General features: G+C 39.7%; 1 protein-coding gene across 1 annotated transcript in view; it reads left to right on the top strand.

Annotated features, from left to right (window-relative positions):
• Positions 1-13,840, top strand: part of slc15a4 (solute carrier family 15 member 4) — a 29,228-nt gene extending 15,388 nt beyond the window's left edge. The window contains exons 8-9 of the mRNA XM_080893187.1: positions 2,253-2,411; positions 12,051-13,840. Coding sequence (XP_080749313.1) covers positions 2,253-2,411; positions 12,051-12,202 — 311 coding nt within the window. The 3' untranslated portion in view covers positions 12,203-13,840. The remainder of the gene's footprint in view (positions 1-2,252; positions 2,412-12,050) is intronic.
• The last annotated feature ends 6,497 nt before the right edge of the window (positions 13,841-20,337 follow it).

Consider the following 20,337-nt stretch of genomic DNA (forward strand, 5'->3'; position numbering starts at 1 on the left):
TGTGGTCTCGGTGTAGTACATTCTTTATTTCTTACTTAAGAGTGAAAATGAGACCATTAATATTTAGGACTTGAAGGAATATCTGGTCAGTCCAGTTCCCTCAGAAAACATTTGTCATCTTTAAAAATCTTTGGAAACTGAAATCTGTTTAATGAGCTTGGGTATTATACAACCCTTGAGCAGAAATGCATAAGGCATCTATAAAACACTGGAACTTGCGTAAAGAGAGTCCCTATGAAAGTCAAATCCGGGATTTGACAAAGCTATAGGGATCCTTAAAATAAACTTGCTCTCCCCTCTCTCTCTCTCCATCCCACAGGGCTTAGTTCAAGACAAAATGTCTGACAGAATTGTGGCATGTGTCTGGTAAAGAGGAATATTTCCCCTTAGTCATCTTCTGTTTGAATAAATCTGTGTAAAACCTCTGGTGCTATCAAACTTTCTGACTGCAGTCCCCAGTCTTGTACGGCAATGGGTAATGCTTTCCACATATGCCACTCAAGTTCGTCTGCTTTAAGGTGGCAAGAAAATGCAAAACCCTCTCGTAAAAGAAAAGAAAATAGTGCCCGCAGTATTTTTAAACATGTTTTTTTTCTTATGAAAAAAGTAGAAGGCTTATGTTACTTTCTAAACCATAAAAAAACCTCTGACCTTGGGAATAGAAAACAATATATACATCAGATATGTACATATGTATTCCCCTTCTGAGTGTTTTTGTGTTCCTTATTAAAATTAAACTTGTCATTCAACACTCCCTGAAAGCAGGTGAGGCATTTAGGTTATATAGGTTATTTTCATGCATACCCAGTGATAATATTTGCCACATCTATCTGTGCCTTTTTATTCTAAAAGGATCCCTCTTTCTTTCTTTCTTTCTTTCTTTCTTTCTTTCTTTCTTTCTTTCTTTCTTTCTTTCTTTCTTTCTTTCTTTCTTTCTTTCTTTCTTTCTTTCTTTCTCAGAACTATCGCAGGTATCTGTCAAGAAACTGTTCATCACGTTAATTTGCACAATGTTACCCTCCAAGGATGTTAAAAGGCACACATAAGCACAAGTCCCTAATCTCTTCTGACAGATGTAGCTATAGGGGCTCCTATGTTTGAGGTGCCATGAAATTATCAATGTCAGCTTGCAGCAAGACAGAATGTTTTAGGCAGAGGACACACAGATTTCTCCCCATACTCCTCTCTCTTTCTCGAAAGTTTCTTGCTCTTTTCCCCCCCCCCTCCAGTCTGTTTTTTTTCCATCACACAGTAAATACTGAATAATTTGTCTTCCACAAATTATTTAGTACTTACAAACACCACAGTCCAGTGCCACAATAGGAAATGAGCTGCCAAGGAATTCTTTTGCAATTAACAAGTGAACAGTCAACAAAACCCACCCAAAAAACAAAAACAAAATTATTTTACACAGATGGATAAATACGCGAAGAGTTGGGATTGAAATGTTACTCCGCCCATAAAATGTACACCAGCATGCCTGATGTTTTTAGTTGTCTGTCCACTAGAAGTAACAAAAATCACTACTCTTCCTACAGTATTGATCTTTGATTAAACCTAAACGCATTGATCACCTAGTGGGTACTGGTTACTTTTATGGGCAATAACATGTAAATTGTAATAGATCATGAGTCAGATAAGCTGTTATATCAGTGGCGTTACCACAGTTTACAATCCAGAAAACCGTGTGTCTAAAACCAAGAGGCTGTCTCTGGGTTTTGCACAAACTGTGTAATATTCTGGGGTCTCTGAGGAAGGACATTCAATTGAAATGATCTGAAATCTGGGGGACTATCTTTTAAAAAGAACAGTTTTTTGTTAGACATACCAACACAATATTGTTTTCTCTACCAATCCTGCTTGCCATATTTGCTTCCGTGCAAGTTTTCCCATTTCCCCAAATGTAATTTAAAGTGGTCCAGAGATGCATCGGAAGATGACATTGAAAGTGAAGAAGCATTAATCTTAGTCGGGAAAGACTTAGATTTCCACATATTATTATTTATCACACCGCTCGTATCCAAGTAAATTATGTTACCTTGTTGCTCCAGTATCTCAGACTTGGATTTATTCAGAACGTGTTTAGGTTAAATCCTGTGTCTAAGTAGCACTGAATTCCAAGTTACATTACATCATCAGTGGCAGCTTTTGTCATATTTCATTACATGTTGTACCATATAAACTATAAAGCTGCGTTACATTAACATTTAATCATATATATTTCTACGTATGTGTTTTCATCTTTATTGCAGGCCTGGAGTTTGCCTATTCTGCAGCCCCCAAGTCCATGCAGAGTGCCATCATGGGGCTTTTCTTTTTCTTTTCTGGGATTGGATCCTTTGTGGGCTCCGGATTGCTGGCTATTGTCTCCCTCAAGTCAATTGGCTGGATGTCATCCCATAGAGACTTCGGTAAGAGATATTTTAGCTCATGATAATTCCAATTTGGCAGGTACGTCGCACGTACCGTGATCAAGAGGTAGAGAACTCGACTGAAGCAGATAGCACGTGTGTGCGTGCACCTGTATGTTTGTGGAAGTGTAAGCGCACACATATGTCTGTGCGTGTTTTTGTATTATTGAAAAATGTGGTCCTGGAACCATTTGGTGTAGGTGAAGCTACCACAAAGGCGAAGACTTCAAGCACTTGTGCTTAAACTTGAAATAAAAGCTGGTTTTCTTTTCAACCTGTTCTCATCACTTCATCATTATCAAAACACACAGTAGTGACATGATTCTCAGCGCTATCTGTAAGTCACCTGTCACCTCTTTTGCCAAGCATCCTGTTAGGTACCCAGTGCTAGACCACATACTATTGTATTCCCACATCGACTTTAGGTATAAAACCACAAGAGAGGCATCGATTCAGACTGCCTGAAATTAATCTTCCAGGAACATAGCTTAAGAATGTTCAAAAGCTTGAGCTAATTTAAAATCCACTTAAAGACTTTGTAAATTATACACAGAAAGGAGGGGGACAACACCCTGCACAGGTCTCTTGTTTTAAGAGTGTTTCACATTATAAATAGACATGTCAGACTAACGACAAAAGGTTTGTGTAAATCTGTCCGAGTGCTAGAATGAATAGCGTGGTGGTGGCAGCAGATGGATGGACTCCCAGTGAGTAGAGGCTCCCCACCCAGATGCACTTTTCCCTGAGCATTCAGTAAATAAGCCAACACTGTAAATTGTTTATCCACAAACACCTAATAGCTCATTAATACAGTGTACCGACAGGTAGGGTGGTACTTCTGATGATGTTAGCACTAGAAAATGCTTTGCATGCCTCATATATCCATCCTTTGCTCAGCCGTGCATAACTTGAGGGGAAGGTAAGCTAAAGTTGTTCTGCCCGTAAGACTCCCTTTGCTTTCCAAAAAAAGAAGGTGAACTGCAGAAATGGAACAAAACACCCTCCTGGCCACTGATTAAAGACATACGGCACAAAGCTTAGGCATTACGTACAGTCAGGGTTTATGCTGTTTGTTATTGTGGCTGTTTTTCACATTTTGTTGGATGCTAGCTTTTTTCCACATCTCCTGGCTCTCTACGTGGAAAAGATTCAGCTTATTTCCATGGCTGCAGGCAACATGGCGTGCGGTAAACAGCGTCTTGGGTGAGCTGTGCCGAGCTGTACTGACCTGCACAGGCCTGAAGACAGACAGCAGCATTAATCACAGGCTGGGGGTCTGATTACATAGGCCTGTTCCTCTTAAGTAAAGCTGTCCCTCGAGCATTACATGGAGATGGCGCTGCTAGTTTGGCATCACACTGGTAGATGCTCAGCCCTCCTGTCATGCTGTAGCTCTATCATCCCCCTTCTCTGCACAAGCCTCTGTTATTCAGTGTAGGTAAAATGTCACAGAGAGAATTCAGCTTTCTCCTTGTTTTGCAGATTCAAACTTTCGGTTTGGTAAAGAAGTCAGGGACGATCATGGCTGATTTGTGTTTTCATATTTTTAAAAGACAAGATCAAAGAAGGTACCAAAACCTTAGATGACCATTAATTAGACACTTAAAGGTTTAACTAAGAAGGTACAGTGGCTGTAATATAACTGCACACGGCAGTAGCATAACAAAGTATTCAACCTCATATTTACTTCTTTTTTCCCCCTAAACTAAACTGTGTCACGTATTTTTTTTAAAAAACTAAAGGTTAAACCTGCGTAAACACAGCTTCTTATGTGAGAGAGCATGCCAGAAAAATAGTGTATCCAGTATGAATGCGTGGACACATTTGCATTGTGACAAAAGGTTCGCAAACTTGCACCTAAATCTCATTGTGCACCCCTGTTACCATCAGCAGACTGAAACAGAAAGACTGTGGTACTCAGAATATTACTTGTAACTGTGGTTAAAGGATATATCTATTTGCAACTCCTTAATTCTCACATTGAAATAGGTTTGAAACATATTATAGAAGAACTTGTGAAATCCAATTATTGCTTTTGGTTGTGATGCGCCATCACAATATTTCTGCAAGCACAAGAGCATCATTTTTGCCCAGTGTTTTGGTTAGTGGAGTCAAAAATAGACACGTGTTGAGGTGACAGAGACTTGTCATTTCTTGCATCTGTTGAGACTTGCTCTTGGGAAGTTTTAAGAGGTTTGGCTATTCCTGCTGTTCGCTCTTGTTCCAGTAATCTTTGTTGCTGTGGGTCGTTGAGCTGTGGAGTTTGAGAGCCTCCTAAATAGCTTTGTAACCCTTTCCAGATGATTGTCTTTTATGTCCCTTCTTTATCTCATCAGGGACTTCTTATGATTTGGCAGTGTGCTACAAAGTAAATGTGTGTAAGCTGTGATCCCGAAAATGTTTTGTTTAAGCGGTAATTGCACTGAACATGGATGGTGGTCATCAGGCCAGAGTGTGTTTAGCCCAGCTACTAGCGTTACCAGAGGTGCCCGTGGCTCAGATGTTAGAAGGGGTTGACTACCACTCACCGATCGGAATATTCTCAGGCAAGATATTGACCCCCAACTTGCACCTGATGCCTGAGTGTGAATGATGGAACAGTGCACCTCGCCATAGCACTGTATGAATAAATGTTTAAGGGTAAATAAGATTTGTAGTGGGAAGGGGACAACTTGAGTAGAAAGGCACTATATATAAACCAGTCCATTTACTGGTCAGTTATTGTTTAAAAGTCTTAGAAACTAAGGGAGCAAATAAGCCTCTTTTTCATCACTAAAATACAATTAGCAAGTAAAATGTGTTTACAAAGGACTTTCTGACAACACTGTAAGTGTTTGGTTTTAAAATTTTAAATTATATTTGTTTTTTGAATAGTAGTGTAGTTCCCTTTTTATTTCCAGTAATTTTCTGCATCACAGAGATAGTTATAGCACTCGTCCAAGATTTAAATGGCTTAAATGATATGCAAGTCATTCTATTGCTCATCTTAAGAAGGAATCTGCAGTCTCGTGCATGCTCCAACCCTGGGATGGGCAACATTTTTCCTCACGGAGCCTGCCTCATTTGGACAGAGTCAGCAAAGAGCCAGTCATTGAAAATTTTCTATTATCTTTTTAATTTTCTGCCCAGTTATGACCTATTTTGCTGAGTGAGCTTCTCTTCACTTGTGCAGCTCAAACGTCAATGCCACTGCAGATGAGTCTTTAGTTTTTAGATGTTCTTCTTTGTTTGTTTTCTGTGTGTGATAATCCTTATGTCTGGTATATTTAGATGGGTACAAAACCTGCTCTTGTTCTTGGGGTGAATGACCCTGTGTGTGTGCAACTGAAGGACACGGCAGTGGTCCGCAGAGTGCTTTATGCAACATTTTAGCTCTCAAACTTGAAACCTTTCAAGCTCGTGTTGAAATTATTGATCCCTTAAATCTCACAACAAATTGTATTCCACCGTAGTTACATCTGGTTGAGTAGTCATCCATCACATTCTCTCATATAGGTCTGGTATAAAAACACTGCAGCTACTTTTATTCTCAGGCTAAGTCAGTCAAGCATCAGCCTTTACGCTCTATGCAATATTATCCTTTACACAAGAGAAGGCTTTTGTCTTTAGATAATGGCGCTTGCATTTAATTCCCCTTCCCTTTTGTGTAGGTTTTATTCACTGTTAGTGAATGGTTTTTGTGAATTTCTGTAGTCACGTGACAGGAAATGGCCTTTTCTTTTACCAGCATTCAAGTCCTGGCTGATGTTATGTCAGATGTCTGGCACATGTTCCGATATTCACAGCGAGCTGACGTTCGCACATCCTGTTGGGCCGGGCTTCGTGAAATGTCAGGGTGTTAATAGAAGCCTCTAGTGTCAGATCTGTAGAATTTAACATAAACTCTGTCTGAAAGGACTGTGCAGGTCTGTATACACGCCAGAAGTAATAGGGGGCGCATACATATGGTTAGCCTGTTGTAGCAATTTAAAAACCTCAGGATCAATCATGAAGTCTTCCAAGCTGGCAGAGAGCTGCAGAAAATAATATTTATTGCTGAAGCAAACATGCATCGATTCTTTCCCCCGATTTCATTCTCAGGCTGAAGATGGCATTGAAGTCACTGGAGCATTAAAATGTTGGGTTATAATACCGAAGGTCTGGATCAATTGATCCATTTTCAAACATTAAATTGATATTGACCCATTTCATTTCGACTCACATGGTCTCCTCAAGCCCACTTGCAGGTAAATTATCCCACAAGTTTACAACGCTCCAGTATTGGATGGGTGACCCCTCCTGTTTGCGGCATTCAGTCTAATCACAACCTTGACATTTACTAACTCAGAGCTGCCAAACAGATCCTCTAAACATGGCAACATTTTAGTAACAAGTGTATCAGCAGTACTACGGTACTCTTTTTCTCCCCTCACTACCTCGCTTTGAATTTAATTTTCATACATCTGTCAAATGTTTATCAGCTTTATTAATGCGTGCTTTTTCTAAGTATGTCCTTGTTTGGTCTTGTGCTGCTGTAATTAGTTTTTTATATTTTTCAAAAGTGCTTTGCAGCCAAGTGGGCCCTGGAGAGGGGTGGAGCTTGAATGTAATTTAAGATTTAGCTAAACGATGGGATTTTTATGAAGTGGGGTTGTTGCTCCTGCCTGTTCTGTTGCATTGTGTGGTGCAGGTTAGGGTTTAAGGTTTTTTTTTCCTCCCTCTATTAAGAAACTGATGGTTCCCGTTAGACGCCTCTAGAGTCTTTAGTGTTGCTGGCTGTTGGACTTTGCTGATTGTTGCTTGTAGCTTAAAAGATTGGCAAAAAAAAGCTGAAGGGTCAAAGCATTTGCCAGTAAGTAATTGGATGTTTTTATGCCTATAATTACCATAAGACTTTTGAAACTCAGGCTATAAATACTACATAACACATTTTTTGTTTGCTACTAGGAACTTTATACCAGTTTATCTATTTATTACACTGATATTATATGAGATCTGTGTCTAAGCATATTTCTGGCAGCTCAAATAAAACAAGACCAGCTCAAAAGTGTTTGAGGCACTTGCTTTTGCACTTGTACTGCACATCCAAGAAACAACAGTGGTGACACGTGATGCTTAGATTAAATTTTCCTTGATACCAATTTTCCGTCACTTTTTATATCTTGATAAAATCTTTCCCTGTTTTCATCGCTGACATCTCCCAGATTTTGTGGTGAAAAAAGTTGAGATGAGAATGTGAAAAGTGCATCTTCAGTGACATTTTTTTTAGCTGGTGGACTTTCAGCATGTTTCCACAACCTCAGCATAATTTTCTGCTCTTTGATTTCCAAGAAAACTCTGGATAACCTGTGTGAATGATTCCCAATGTGCTGCTTCAGTTAGCGTCAGTGTCCTTTGGAAGTTATTGTCAATTATAAGTTCAGGGATTTCAGGACCAACAAAAACACCTTCCTTAATTTTGGCTTCACTTTTCGGGAGATCAGAGTTTGTTCTTAAATGCTGAAATGCATCGCTGTTTCTGTCCGTTCATCTTATTTGTCCAACATTTGGAATACTATAACTTAAAAAACGTGATGTTTGAGATCAAAGCATTTTTCAGATTTGGAGTCAGCAAGTGAAATTTGTTGAAGTAAACATGAAAAAATCCCAGTAGCAAAGTGCTTGTTGGCCAGTGAGTGCTTTTATATTGAAAACTTAGCAGATTTTAAAGCATACTGCATTTCCAGTAATAATCCAAGGGCTTTAATTTTAAAAGCCAACACACACCTGTGCCCTCGTGCTTTGGTTCAGTCACACTAGGGTAAAAATAGGATAGCAATCTCCTTGGACGAAGTTGTGCTGTCATTCAGTTGGCACATTCTAGCCCTCCCATCCATTTCAATGGGAGAACTTTTGGGCATATTTTTTCTCCCAACAATTGATTAAATACTTTGAAAACCGTAAACATATGTTCGAAAACAATAGGTTGCATCAAAACCTTGCACTGTTTTCAGTACTGCTCCAAAAAATTGGATGTTACTTTTTTTACCAGCAGCAGTTTTCATTCTGGTAGATTTGCAAAACTAGAACAAAGTTTGTGATCCAGTCATCTGTTAGAATATTATTAAAGCTACTTTAAGGGTTTGGTTTTTTGATTTTTTTTTTTTACTTTAAATTGAAGGAAACTTTAGTAAAATCTTGGTTTGTTGCAGGCCGAGCACCCGGGAGCAAACTCAGAGGTTGTTGAATATGTTTCTGTAGACCTTGCACTTATTTTTCTATGGTCTATATCCTACATTAAATGGGTCATATTTTAGTAAACACTCTTGTTATTACTATTGAGCATGTATATGTGTTCCCATACATCATTTGTATGCTATATTACTTTATGCAATACTGCTTTGTGAATTAAGACTACCGCAGCAGACTCTTCTTTTTTTACCATCTGTGAATTATCGATTGAAAATCTAAGTACCTTCACCGCGCTAACCCCTCTCCTTTCATGCCCTGCTGTCAAACACATTGTTTTTTCATCTTCATGAATTATTTAAACACTGTCTTGGTTTTTGATCTATTTCTCACAATTTACACCCTTGACCAGATTAAGATGACATCACAAAATAAGCTAAAACTTCAGCCCGGGTCAAAGTCATCAGCTGCGTCTTTGTTCCTTGATCAAAGGTTTCAAGCTATAGAAACAGCCCAGTGCACAGGGCATTGACGAGGAGTCGCTCCTGAGGGATGTATCCTATCGTAGCAGCGCTGCTTTGTTCGCCTTAATGTCTAATTATCCACAAGAACGTGCGTACAGCACAGCGAGTGGGAATATGGCCATCTGTATTTGCACAATGTGCACGGTGTTATCTGATGAGCTCTGCCACAAATTCTGCTCTTTGATTAGAAGGAACTTGAAGCTGTGGATCGCACCTCTGCAGTGAGTTGTGGCTTTTCTGTAAAAACCTTTTTATGTAAAACTGGCATTTTTTTGTAAGTCACAGCTGTTCATTTGTTCATTATTATTTATAAATTATGGCGGGTCAGATGGACAGATTTATGTATGCATTTGTTAAGTCATCTTGCCCTCCAGTATTCTCAAAGCACCCATATGTTTGACTGCCTGTCCTCCATAATCCCTTCTTTGATTTATTTCTATTTTTTTTTTATATTTTTAGTGAGCAGTAAGGACCGACGGCAGTTGATCTAAGACTTGAGGCCAGGCTGAAATCAATGAACATCCTTAAAGGAAGAGGGCTAATTTTCAATAATTTCTAGAAAAGTTAAGTTACACAGACATTTAACTGGCTGTGTAAGCACGACAGCATTTTAGTTGGTGCAGAACATTCAGCAGTCACTCAGTTGCCTGGAACGCACTGTGCGATCCACCCTTAAAACCTCACCTGATTTAAATTTGGCAGCTCACTCGCCGAGTGTCTCTGGACTGCCTTCAGTGTAGCTGTTCTTTGGAGATCACTGTAAGTTCTGTTCTGTCGTCTTGCACTTGTGCTTTGGTAATGTGCGCTGGATCTCCTCCAGTGCAACCTTCAACTTGAATTTCAGTTTGTGGAGTGGAGTCACAGGGAGTCTGTGAATCTAGCAAGTAGAATGGGTAAACAAAGCATTGTGAGCTGTCTTACATTGGCATGCACCACAGTTAGGTTTCTTTCCGCTTAATATCTTCCCTCAGATGCCACAGTACGTCAACCTCAACGTGGCGGCTGAATTCATGGGGCAACGATATGAGTGATAGAGAAAAGGAAAAGGCTCTGACTGTGACAGCCGTGGAAATTGTTAACTCTTCAAGTGAAAACTCTGCTTTGGTGTCTGGGTCACAGTCTTAAACCCAGCTCTCATATGATTTTCAATACAGAGGTCTGGTCCGTTTGACACACGTTGATATTTGAGGTCCGTGGTAATATCCCAGAGCACACATGCAAGTGGTTATGGCCAAAGTCCCTAACATTTATGATAGCTAAGGTAGAGAAGGAGAATGACATCTTCAATAATTGATTAAAAAGTCAAATACTTTTGTGGTATTAAAATTAGATTTACCTGATTTTGTTTAATATGTCTGTGTTTAATATTCTAATGAACCTCATGTGATTAAAGGTCCTTGTTATATTTCTTCTTATTTTCAGTCATCATCCTAATATTGTACAAAAAAGACAGTTTAAAGCAACATACTGTGAACTACACATTCTGTATTCTCTGTGTATGTTTGTGTTGTGTTTTGTGTTTAGACTAAAGGCTCAACCTCACTGTGTGTTAGAACTGCTGACTTTAAACGTAATCTCAGTGATTCAGTAAGTGAGTGCATGCCTGCAGCACACTGTTCATGTTTCTTAATTGCTCAGTAAAATCATTAGAAAAGTAAAAGAATGAAATAAATGAAAAATCTTAGACCATATGCTGTATACCATATACTACCTTAACCTAGGGGCCTGTTAACTTTAAACTGACAGGCATAATTAGACTCCACGTGAGTACACAGAACTTGACTTAATTCAGACGCTTATCTAATTAAAATCAAGCCTGCTTCTCCGTCAGATTACTCTGGGCTTCACATTTCCACATTTATAGATAATAATAATAATAATAATAGCCTAAAAATCCCTCCGTGTCCAGCAGAGTAGTTCACAGCATCGTCTCATGCTGTTGGCTGAAAGTCAATTGATCTGTCTCGCACGGTCATTTGTACAAAAAGCTGCTTTAATGCCAATCCAATTGTCACCATACTTGACCAGCGAAACCAACTGTATCGGCTTTGCCCTTCATGTAAACCCCTAGCATGACCAAAACAGGATTTGTTTTAAGCTGTCCTCTCGAGCTTTGTCGCTGAATGAGAATGGCCACTTCAGCCAACAGTGTAGCAAATGCTAAGACAGTCAAAGTTGGCCGATGTCGGGCTGGATTTGCCAAATCCATTAGGAATAAATGTGCAGGGAATGTCGGCAAATACCATCACTGCTTCCTCTTTGTCTTCTGCAACCCTCTGCTTTGTCTTTTTGTCTTCTCTTCCTGGCTCCAAAATAGAAAAGAAAGTCCCACAGATCACAGTGGAAGCATCAGTTTATTTTTTCCACCTTTCTTTTTTTTCTCTTTTCTTTAATCACATCCCAGTCCCACCAGGAACAAAAATCGCTTTAATGCCGATGAAAGACTCCTGGGCTGGAATAATAGCTGAGGGCTTGCATTGCTCTGTTGCTTCAATACCGCTTTCCTTTATCAGCGCTGAAGTGTGGGGTCAATTGTCTTCACTTTCACAAGATTTCACAATGGTGAAATGAGAAGTAACAAGCCCTCAGCCCCCCCACTCACTCGCTCCATCCTAATTCCTGACAGAATCGTGTTTCCTTAACATGCTCACTTCAAGCACCCCTTTTATGTCTGCTGAACACACAGCAACCTGACACAGTTGCAAGCTCGTGGCCATTTACCTTTGCCTTTGGTATTCTTTTAACGTGGAGAAGTACTTTGTGACAAAGAACCCTCCTGCTGTCACCCTCTGAATATGTTGCAATGCTTTTGTTCTCCAGATTTCCATATTTGTCTTCTTTTTTTTTTTTCCTTCATGCAGCTCCCAACTTTTTAAGAGTTACATGAATGCCAGTTTCATCGTGCACATTCTCAGCTAAACTCTCACATATTCTATTAATAACATGTCCTTATTTTGTTCTCTTGCAGGTAATATCAATGACTGCTCTCTGCATTACTACTTCTTCCTCTTGGCGGGGATCCAGGGCGTCACATTGCTGGTGTTCCTTATTATCTCGGTCAAGTACGACAAGCAGAAAGCCAGAGCAGGGCTTCAGCAGCAGAGACGCGCTTCCTCTTGACCCAACACGGCTGCACATTCATAAACTTGCAGCCCACTAAGGTCACCCCCTCGTCAGATCACTCAGTGCTCTAAGAACCCCTTATTAATTATAATACAGCAGTCTGAGCGAAGAAGTTGTAACTGTCATAACTACACCCTTTTTTATGTAAGATTTAGTTTTAAAGTGCTTTGGATATCCAGTAATTTCCAGATTTCCTGGTAATGGGTTTGAAATCACTGGGTGACTGCAGCAATACCACTTTCAGTACAGAGATTAACTATTCATACTGTACTTGCTTACTTCTGTGCGCGTGTCTGCCCCTGTTGCCTTTCTTTGATCATTTGCACTTAGGAAACGGTGCCATAAAATGTGATCCCTTTGAATATTTTCAAAGTTGTTTTACAGATATTTGTGTTTGTGTTATCTAACAGAGACAGTTCATTTCACTTATTCTGGTACGACACATCAGTATTTAAATCATTTAGGTCCTTAAGCTTAATCTCGGGTATTCGTGCATTAAATGTTCTCGAGAATCAGCACCATTTCATTCCCATTCACGCAGTATCTTGGAAGAGATCGCACCAAAAGGGGAATTGGTTTCGATGGTAATTTTGAAACAGTCCCTTAAATTATTGCTGTTCAAGATGCCGATTGTTGGAGAAGATTTCAAACAAACACATTTTTTGTTTGATCAGTCACTGTAAAGCCACTTTAATCTACCCTGTAAATGCTCAGATAGCACTCTACATGACTCATACATACATACATACATAAATACATACATGCCTCCTCATGTCAGAAATACTCCACAACTCCTGTGACGCTTCGGTTTTACATTTCTGGTCAAGCTGCAAAATCGAATATCTTCAATGTTAGATTAACAGAACCCAACAAAAAAATCTCTGTATTTAGACTTGTGGCATTAATGCTCGGATCACAGTGAAATGGATGCATAACAGTTAAAAAATGTAACGCATTCACAGTGATGCCATCTCAGTACTGAGAAATTCATAACATTTGTGACATTATTTACATTATTTCGAATCATTTGCTGTCAGAAACGTTTACGGCTTTGCAGCTTTACCAGAAATTCTGTTTTGTTTTGTTATATTTATAAGACTGTGATTCATTTGTTTTACTTTTATACTATTAAGTGTGTGTGTGTGCACCATCGTCTGTGCGTTTTCAATCCTCAGAATTAAGCCGAACACATGAAGGAAGAAAACTCAGGGCTCTCTAGGAATCGTGTCATGTGACATAAAGCTCCTGGAAATGTAAACCTGCCTTCGGGAGCTCAGAACAGTCGTCGTCATTTATGATCCGAACTAAATGAAGTTACGTTTGCGTTGTTGTATATTTAAAAGAAGAAAAAAAAGCTAGATTCTATCTCACTGACAGTATGAAACACCTCTTCAAGTGATTATTTTTTTCTGTTTGCGTTTATTTGATCAGATAATTATGTGTTCTTGTTCTATTGCTTACTGTATGTGTAATTATGTTGTCATCTCAGTCACATCAAAAAAAAGTCCTGTTACATTTCAGTATGGTACAGAACTGTGATAATGTTTTGTAGTGTTATGTGTTCCCATTAATAAAGTGTATTATTTTGTGACTTTTCTTTGTCATTTTCAGCCAGTGCCTAAATAAAGAAGAACTTTTGAAGCTAACAAAGTTGTCTGTCACATCACTGTACTGGTTAGTTTCCACTCATGCAATCACAGCTTTGTTGCACAACTTCCAGATCTGTAAGTTTATTACACGAGACACAAATGTTTTATTGATAAGACAGGAAGGACATGTTCCAATCCTGTGTTTTAAATTCAGGCAGCATGGCGACACCGTTGTTGACATGTGAATCACGGATCGTGCTTTTAACAGCCTGCTTTCATGATTAGGGTCATGGTTTGTTGGTCCTAAGGCAAACTCAAAGTGGAATGCCTGAATTATTACAAAAAACACGCCCTGTAGCTTGCTGTAGGGGGAAAAGGTTGCTAACACAGAGGTGTAAAGCCTCATTTTGCATTCCTGTTGGGGGTGGAAGCACCATATTTCTTCTTAGTTTCATCATTGAAATCAGCGTCATCACAGATCAGTTTTTAATGGTAAGGCCTGCCAGCCGTGAGGCTCGGGGAGGGCCGTTTCCTGTTTAATTTGGTCAGAGCGCCCATGAAGCAGTGACTGAGCAGACAGCTTGATGTTTCAAAACCAACACAATGCCTTGAGGTCATAATTCTAGCGTGGTGGCTTGTTTCACATGTACAGAGGAATTTCTGACACATCATAGCGGTTGTGGAAGCAGAACTGGGGAAAAAAACACATAGATGTAGTTTTGACGCTGGCCTCCTCGTATTTTAAGATGATGGTGCGAGTAAACAACAGTTCCTCGGAGAACCTTCTGAATGCTCTTTATCTTTCACTGAATTCATAGCCTCCAGCATTTATACAATTCCTAAGTCAGTAGTTCTTCCTGCAAATCAAATGCTTCTTTGTGACTGACAATTTTCTGCCACGTGAGCGTGCAGTGTCTCTGTTTTCAGTCAGCTGCTCACTTGTGGTTGCAAACTATCAAAATGGCAACGACCAAAATGCTGAGATTGAGGCTTCGTAAGTGGAACGAGAGTGAGCCTATGTCCAGGTTGCTGGGAAGGGCAGGGGCATTTAATTCTGGCATCGTAAACCATTTGTATTGTCTTTGATAGTAGGTGGATGGATCACTTTAGACCAAGAAGACTGAACATATTCAAGTCATTAAAAAACAACAACAACAAAAAAAACCCCACTATTCTTGTAAATGTTCTGGTTATATGTTCAAGTTCAGAATATTTTCTTAACATTACATTACATTCACAGCAGTAACATAATAAATATTTAAGGCCTCTCTTTTTTCTCTGGGGTGGTGTCACAAATTGCAGCTTGGCTACAACCATCTTTTATATGCAGTCTATAATGGAAACTCAATTTGTTTTCTGCCTTTAGCGATCATTATGTTAAAGTGAGAGTCTTGCAATGGTTTCACATCAGATACAGCTAATACAAAAATACTTTACCTGCTCACAAGTCATTGCTGTATTACATGATTGGATGAGTACTTAGTTCTAGGTGTTGTCTTTTTTTTAAACTCTGTCTTGGTTTTGAAACTACCAAACAGAAGCGCCAAAACCCTTTGGGGTACACTTGAGACTGGGTCCAAATGTTAGAGTCAGACTCCCATATGGGTCATTCCATTTAAAATCAGTGCGGGCCTTCTGCTTGACTGGATCTGATTTGCATAAAAAATACATTGTACAAAGTTTGGAAATATATAATGATTCCTGTGAAATTCTAGCTTCATATATTAAATACTTTGCAAGATATAGTTTTTTGAAAATGATGCGTTGATCCATTTTCTTTCATCCACGTTTTCATTCAGTATTATCATCTTTAATAGTTAATGAGATATTCAGGATCCTACCTTGCTTCAGATTTCAATGTCCCAAAAAATGGTCTGAATGTGGCTGAATGTATATATTTTGAAAAGTACTCTATATCTCAAGCTAAAATCTCACAGTAACCATAATAAGTGTTCAAACTTTGGGCCATAAAATGTTTATGTATCTTAGAGATGGTTGTCCAGAAAATGTTCTGATTCGAGATGTGATGCAATGCCTCACTTTACTATATATTCTGGGACAAAGTGGAGTGTTGATCTCTGCCATCTCTCTCCACCTGTAGGACGGCTCCATGGGATTAGATTTCCTTTGAACTCACCCCTTTGAATTAAAGGACAAAAGTTAGCGCTAGCTTACAACAACACCAAATAATAATATGTGGCCCCAAAAAAACTCAAACTGGCAACAGTTGGCCAAGACACTAAAATTAAGGCTTTAAAACAGGACTTTACAAACAATATGGATGTAGCTGAATCCCTGTTCTGTCTGCAGTCTGTGCGACACAGTTGTGATAAAAGATCAAGTAAAAGACGAAAGACTTCCAGAAACTGAAGATTAAATTATGACTGTAATTTTTAATTAGAGGCACTATTACTCCAAGTATCTTTAGTACTAAGCAGACATGTATCAAACAGTATTTCCTTGCGAAAAAAAAAGAAAAAAGGTTTAATCCCATAAAGAGTTTTCATTTGTGAATTCTGGTCTGTGCGTCTCCATACTTCTCAATTAAGACCACTGTGCGTGCTGTATGTCAATGATTTTTCAGGGGCGTGCGGCGGGCTAATCTACAGAATGTTAAGCTGCTTTTAATTGTATTACTGAGTCTTACCTGTGTAATGAGCGGCCATCAGATGCTCCCTAAGATGTTGCTCCAGTAATTGGAGGATTAGGAGGTATCGCTGCATGTTAATTAGGATAAGATAATGCACACACAACGTTTAAGAAAACAGCCAAGCAGACAAATCACTCATCTCTAAGTACTCATCATCAGCATTTACCTCGAACTAATCACGCGGCATCCTGGAGTCCGGGGAATCTAAGTGGGACAAGGGGCGGGTTGTTTAACTCGTGTCTGATATGTTTCTGAAATGCCACACCAACGAAGAAGTCGTGCTGAGGATAACATAACCTCTCCCAATCTCTTGTTCCAGAAAATGTGCTTGTCTTGTCGCTTGTAAGACTGATTTCTGTAGGACCGAGCGAGGCGGCAGGTGAGGATGTTCATTCAGACAGATGATGTGTGAAATAAGCAACCGTAAAAACGCTTTAACAGCGTACATCCATCTGGATTTACGGCATCAGCCTTAGTTATTATGTGCATGCCCCGTGGTTTAGAGTATCCTATTTGTGCAGAATGGGACTTGACTCCCATAAAACAGTACAGGTATCAAGATAAATCTTTTTAGCCACTCTGAGGAGTACCATTTGTGCCAGGTGTATCTTGGTAGCCCTCTGACCTTCTGTTGTTCTTCAGCAGGAAGAAAAATTCCTCAGCCTCCCTGAGAGCACTGCCTGATATGTCGCTCCCCTGTGCATGTTGCCCTTACTAGTGGGCCAATACATCTAAATGACATGGCTGGGTGCTCGAGTCATGCTGCTGAGCCTTTCGCCAGCTACTGTAGTTGTTTATAGCTGCTGGAGTTCTGAGTTATCGCTGATACTCTGTACCTGTGAGCTTGTGCTGAGATCACTTTGTTGGTTCTGGAGGCCAAAAATACCTGCACAGGGTTGTTTATTTCTTACTTTCAAGAAATCCCATAAAAAAAGACAAAAACTAATTAACTGACTACAAATGAATAATCTCCACAACTAACACACTAGCACATTTTTTCTGTGCCACAGAGACCCTCTTTTGTCCAAAAGGATAAACACTCGCTGCTGCACTGGGTGATGTCTTCATTATAAGAAACACGCGCACTCTTGGTTGTTTTGAAGCACTCCGACACAAATTATTTCATGATGTACTCACTCATTCGTTTACTAAGTGTGCAGTTGAATCAGTCTCTAACAGATGTACAATTTACTTACTTTTATTTGGAAAAAACATATTTGTGACCTTTTTTTTTTTTCTTTTAGAGCTTTACATCTTGTGGGTAGGGACTTTGCCTGAGAGACCTTACAAAGATGGTAAGACAAGGGAACATTTGTTCATGTGTGCTGTGGTGTTTATCTTCCCAATGTGGTCTGCTGGTCAGGTGGGAGATTGTGTTTACAGGAGACAGATTTGGCACAGGGGCGTTGTAAACAATGTTGCCTCTAGTTCCCTGCGACTCCATCTGTAAGAATCGGTCGGACCGGAATGTCAAGCCGACCTCGTTGGCTGTTTCTTCGCTCCTCTCCAGCGGGGTGGTTGTGTACATTTAGCTGTCGTGAACCTGCTGTGAACTGACGGTAAAATGAATTCAGATGAAGCAACATAAATCAAACAGCGAATAATCATTTGGAAATTGCAAATACGGGCTCGGCACATTAGGACCACAGGGAGCACAGCCAACCATTAGTGAGAGTTTGTTGGTCTCACATCATCAATTTAATTAAAAATCCATTTAAGATGGAGGCCTGGGGAAGCTTTTTTTTTCTCCTTTCCCTTTTCATGAAGTCAAGACTTCAAGGCCAACAAAAATGAGACTTGAGTTAACATGCTCCATGAACCGAAGTGAATACAGCCATTATATTTCGTGTGCTACATCCCAGCAGGTATGAGCACATCCACAACTGGAGCCCAAGGGGGTGAATGTGGTGTGCCTTTAATGGGTTGTATTGCTTTTACTTGAAGAGGCTGAAGCCACCAACAGTGGTTGCAGAAAGAGAGTTGCAGTGGTGTTTTAATTAACAGGGGTCCTCCATCAATCATTACCCTTGTGGCTGGCAGTTAAATCCCTCCCATATCTACACAGGCATTCCTCGCCCTTCACGGTCCACCGACTGAGCGCAGCAGCTGTGACCCCCGCTTCAGTCCCCTGGAGATAACGCTAAAGCCACAGAAGCGGGAAAACCCCACAAAATGAAGCGGATCACGACATGGTGACAGAACATAATTGTTTGTGTGTATCACGGTGTGTGTGCGTGTTACATTGCTCATAGATGTCTTAATTTTTTTCTACTTGAATTACCCCAGTTTAGAAATATCAGCACTTAAAACACTGCAACACCAGAAAACATTAGTTATACATTTAAAAAATAATGCATATTATTACATATTCTTCTTTGATAAGGGTTAGCTAAGAAAATTATGTTACCTGTATGTTTTTGTAGTAGCATTTACTGCCAGTTAGCCGCAACAAAAACTTTTTTGCTAGCAGATTGCTACTATTACTTATAGTTTGCATGAAAGAGGCTAACTTGTCTGCTAACGCTCACCAACTACTCGCTAAATGGTAGTGAAACAGAGAGTGTTAGTCTTCAAAGTAAAAATTTGACCTTTTGAAATGTGTCAGATGCAGCAGGCACAACCTAAGTCTACTACTGCTCCTGTAGAAGTTAGCAAGTCTTTACAGACAAGCTGGTGTCTTCCGTGCAAACTACAGTTGATTGGGGCAATTTGCTAGCGACCAAAGTAATCATGAATAGGTTTTCGGTCCAACAGTCAGCAATGACTGACCAACCAGTTGGGGGAAACACATTTCCCTTAGCAACTAAAGATTGCTTGGGGGTCTTCTGTGACTGGGGCCTCTGTAGTATGATGTTTAAGCTAATGTGCGGACATGAAAATGGTATAAACCTTCTCAGCTGACACACGATAAGGGAAATAGGCAGAAAAATAGCCGGAAAAGCTGCTAAACCTCTGTGTAGGTATCTGGTGGGGCTCCATTTAGTGCCGAATGCTGACAGAAGTAAGCTATTCTGTACGACATCCCCAATTCTACTCAAGGTAGCGCCACTATTTGCTGAAACGAATAATATTGACAATGCCCCTGATTAACAACCTGATTCATACTGCGGCAACAGTTAACATAATGTGAACATTTCTCTGCTTGATGGAAAATAATAACACACTCACGCACACACAATTCCCCAACACCACTGTGATGACAATAACGTTCACTGAGCAAAATGCAATTTTTCAGCCGACTGCCCTTGTTTAGGAAGTTTTCAGAGAAGATTATTATTTGTGCAATTATCTGAATAATAAAAGATCCACTTCCAAAAAAAGGTAATATTTCCTACCTTGCGTGTAATTATGGGACAGAGGTGTTAATTGGTATTTTCTTCAAACCCTGAAAAACTTTTAACTGAGAGGGCGGTATTGGGAAATGTCACATTATCATGATGGTCAGCCATTTGGTTTAAAAGCTCCTTCACATATACTGGCTGTGGTGTCAGGGTACTGGATTGTAATGGACAAGATGAGAGTATTGATGCTTTTCTTCACTGGCCAGCATTAAACGAGATTAGATTGTGTTGTTGCTTGTAGGTAAATTACATCTTATAAATAGTCTTTGATACAAAGATCAGTGTGTAATTGGCTTCACCTTCTCCAATCTAAAGACTCAATGCCTCACAATGCTGCAGTCAATAAAAGCTGATGCACACTCTTGACATTACTGTGTATTCCTTAAATGTTATGAAAATACAATATACAGAGCAACAGTACAATGCTTTGGAGATTGTTCAGTATATACATAACAGGTCGTATGCCTTGCTAAGGAGGATGACAATGAACTGGAAAGTTGTGCCATTCTTGTTTTTCTTTTCTTCCCCCCCCCCCCCGAACAACATGCAGAT

Source organism: Rhamphochromis sp. 'chilingali' (genome assembly GCF_963969265.1).
Source record: "Rhamphochromis sp. 'chilingali' genome assembly, chromosome: 10".
Taxonomy (NCBI): Eukaryota; Metazoa; Chordata; class Actinopteri; order Cichliformes; family Cichlidae; genus Rhamphochromis; species Rhamphochromis sp. 'chilingali'.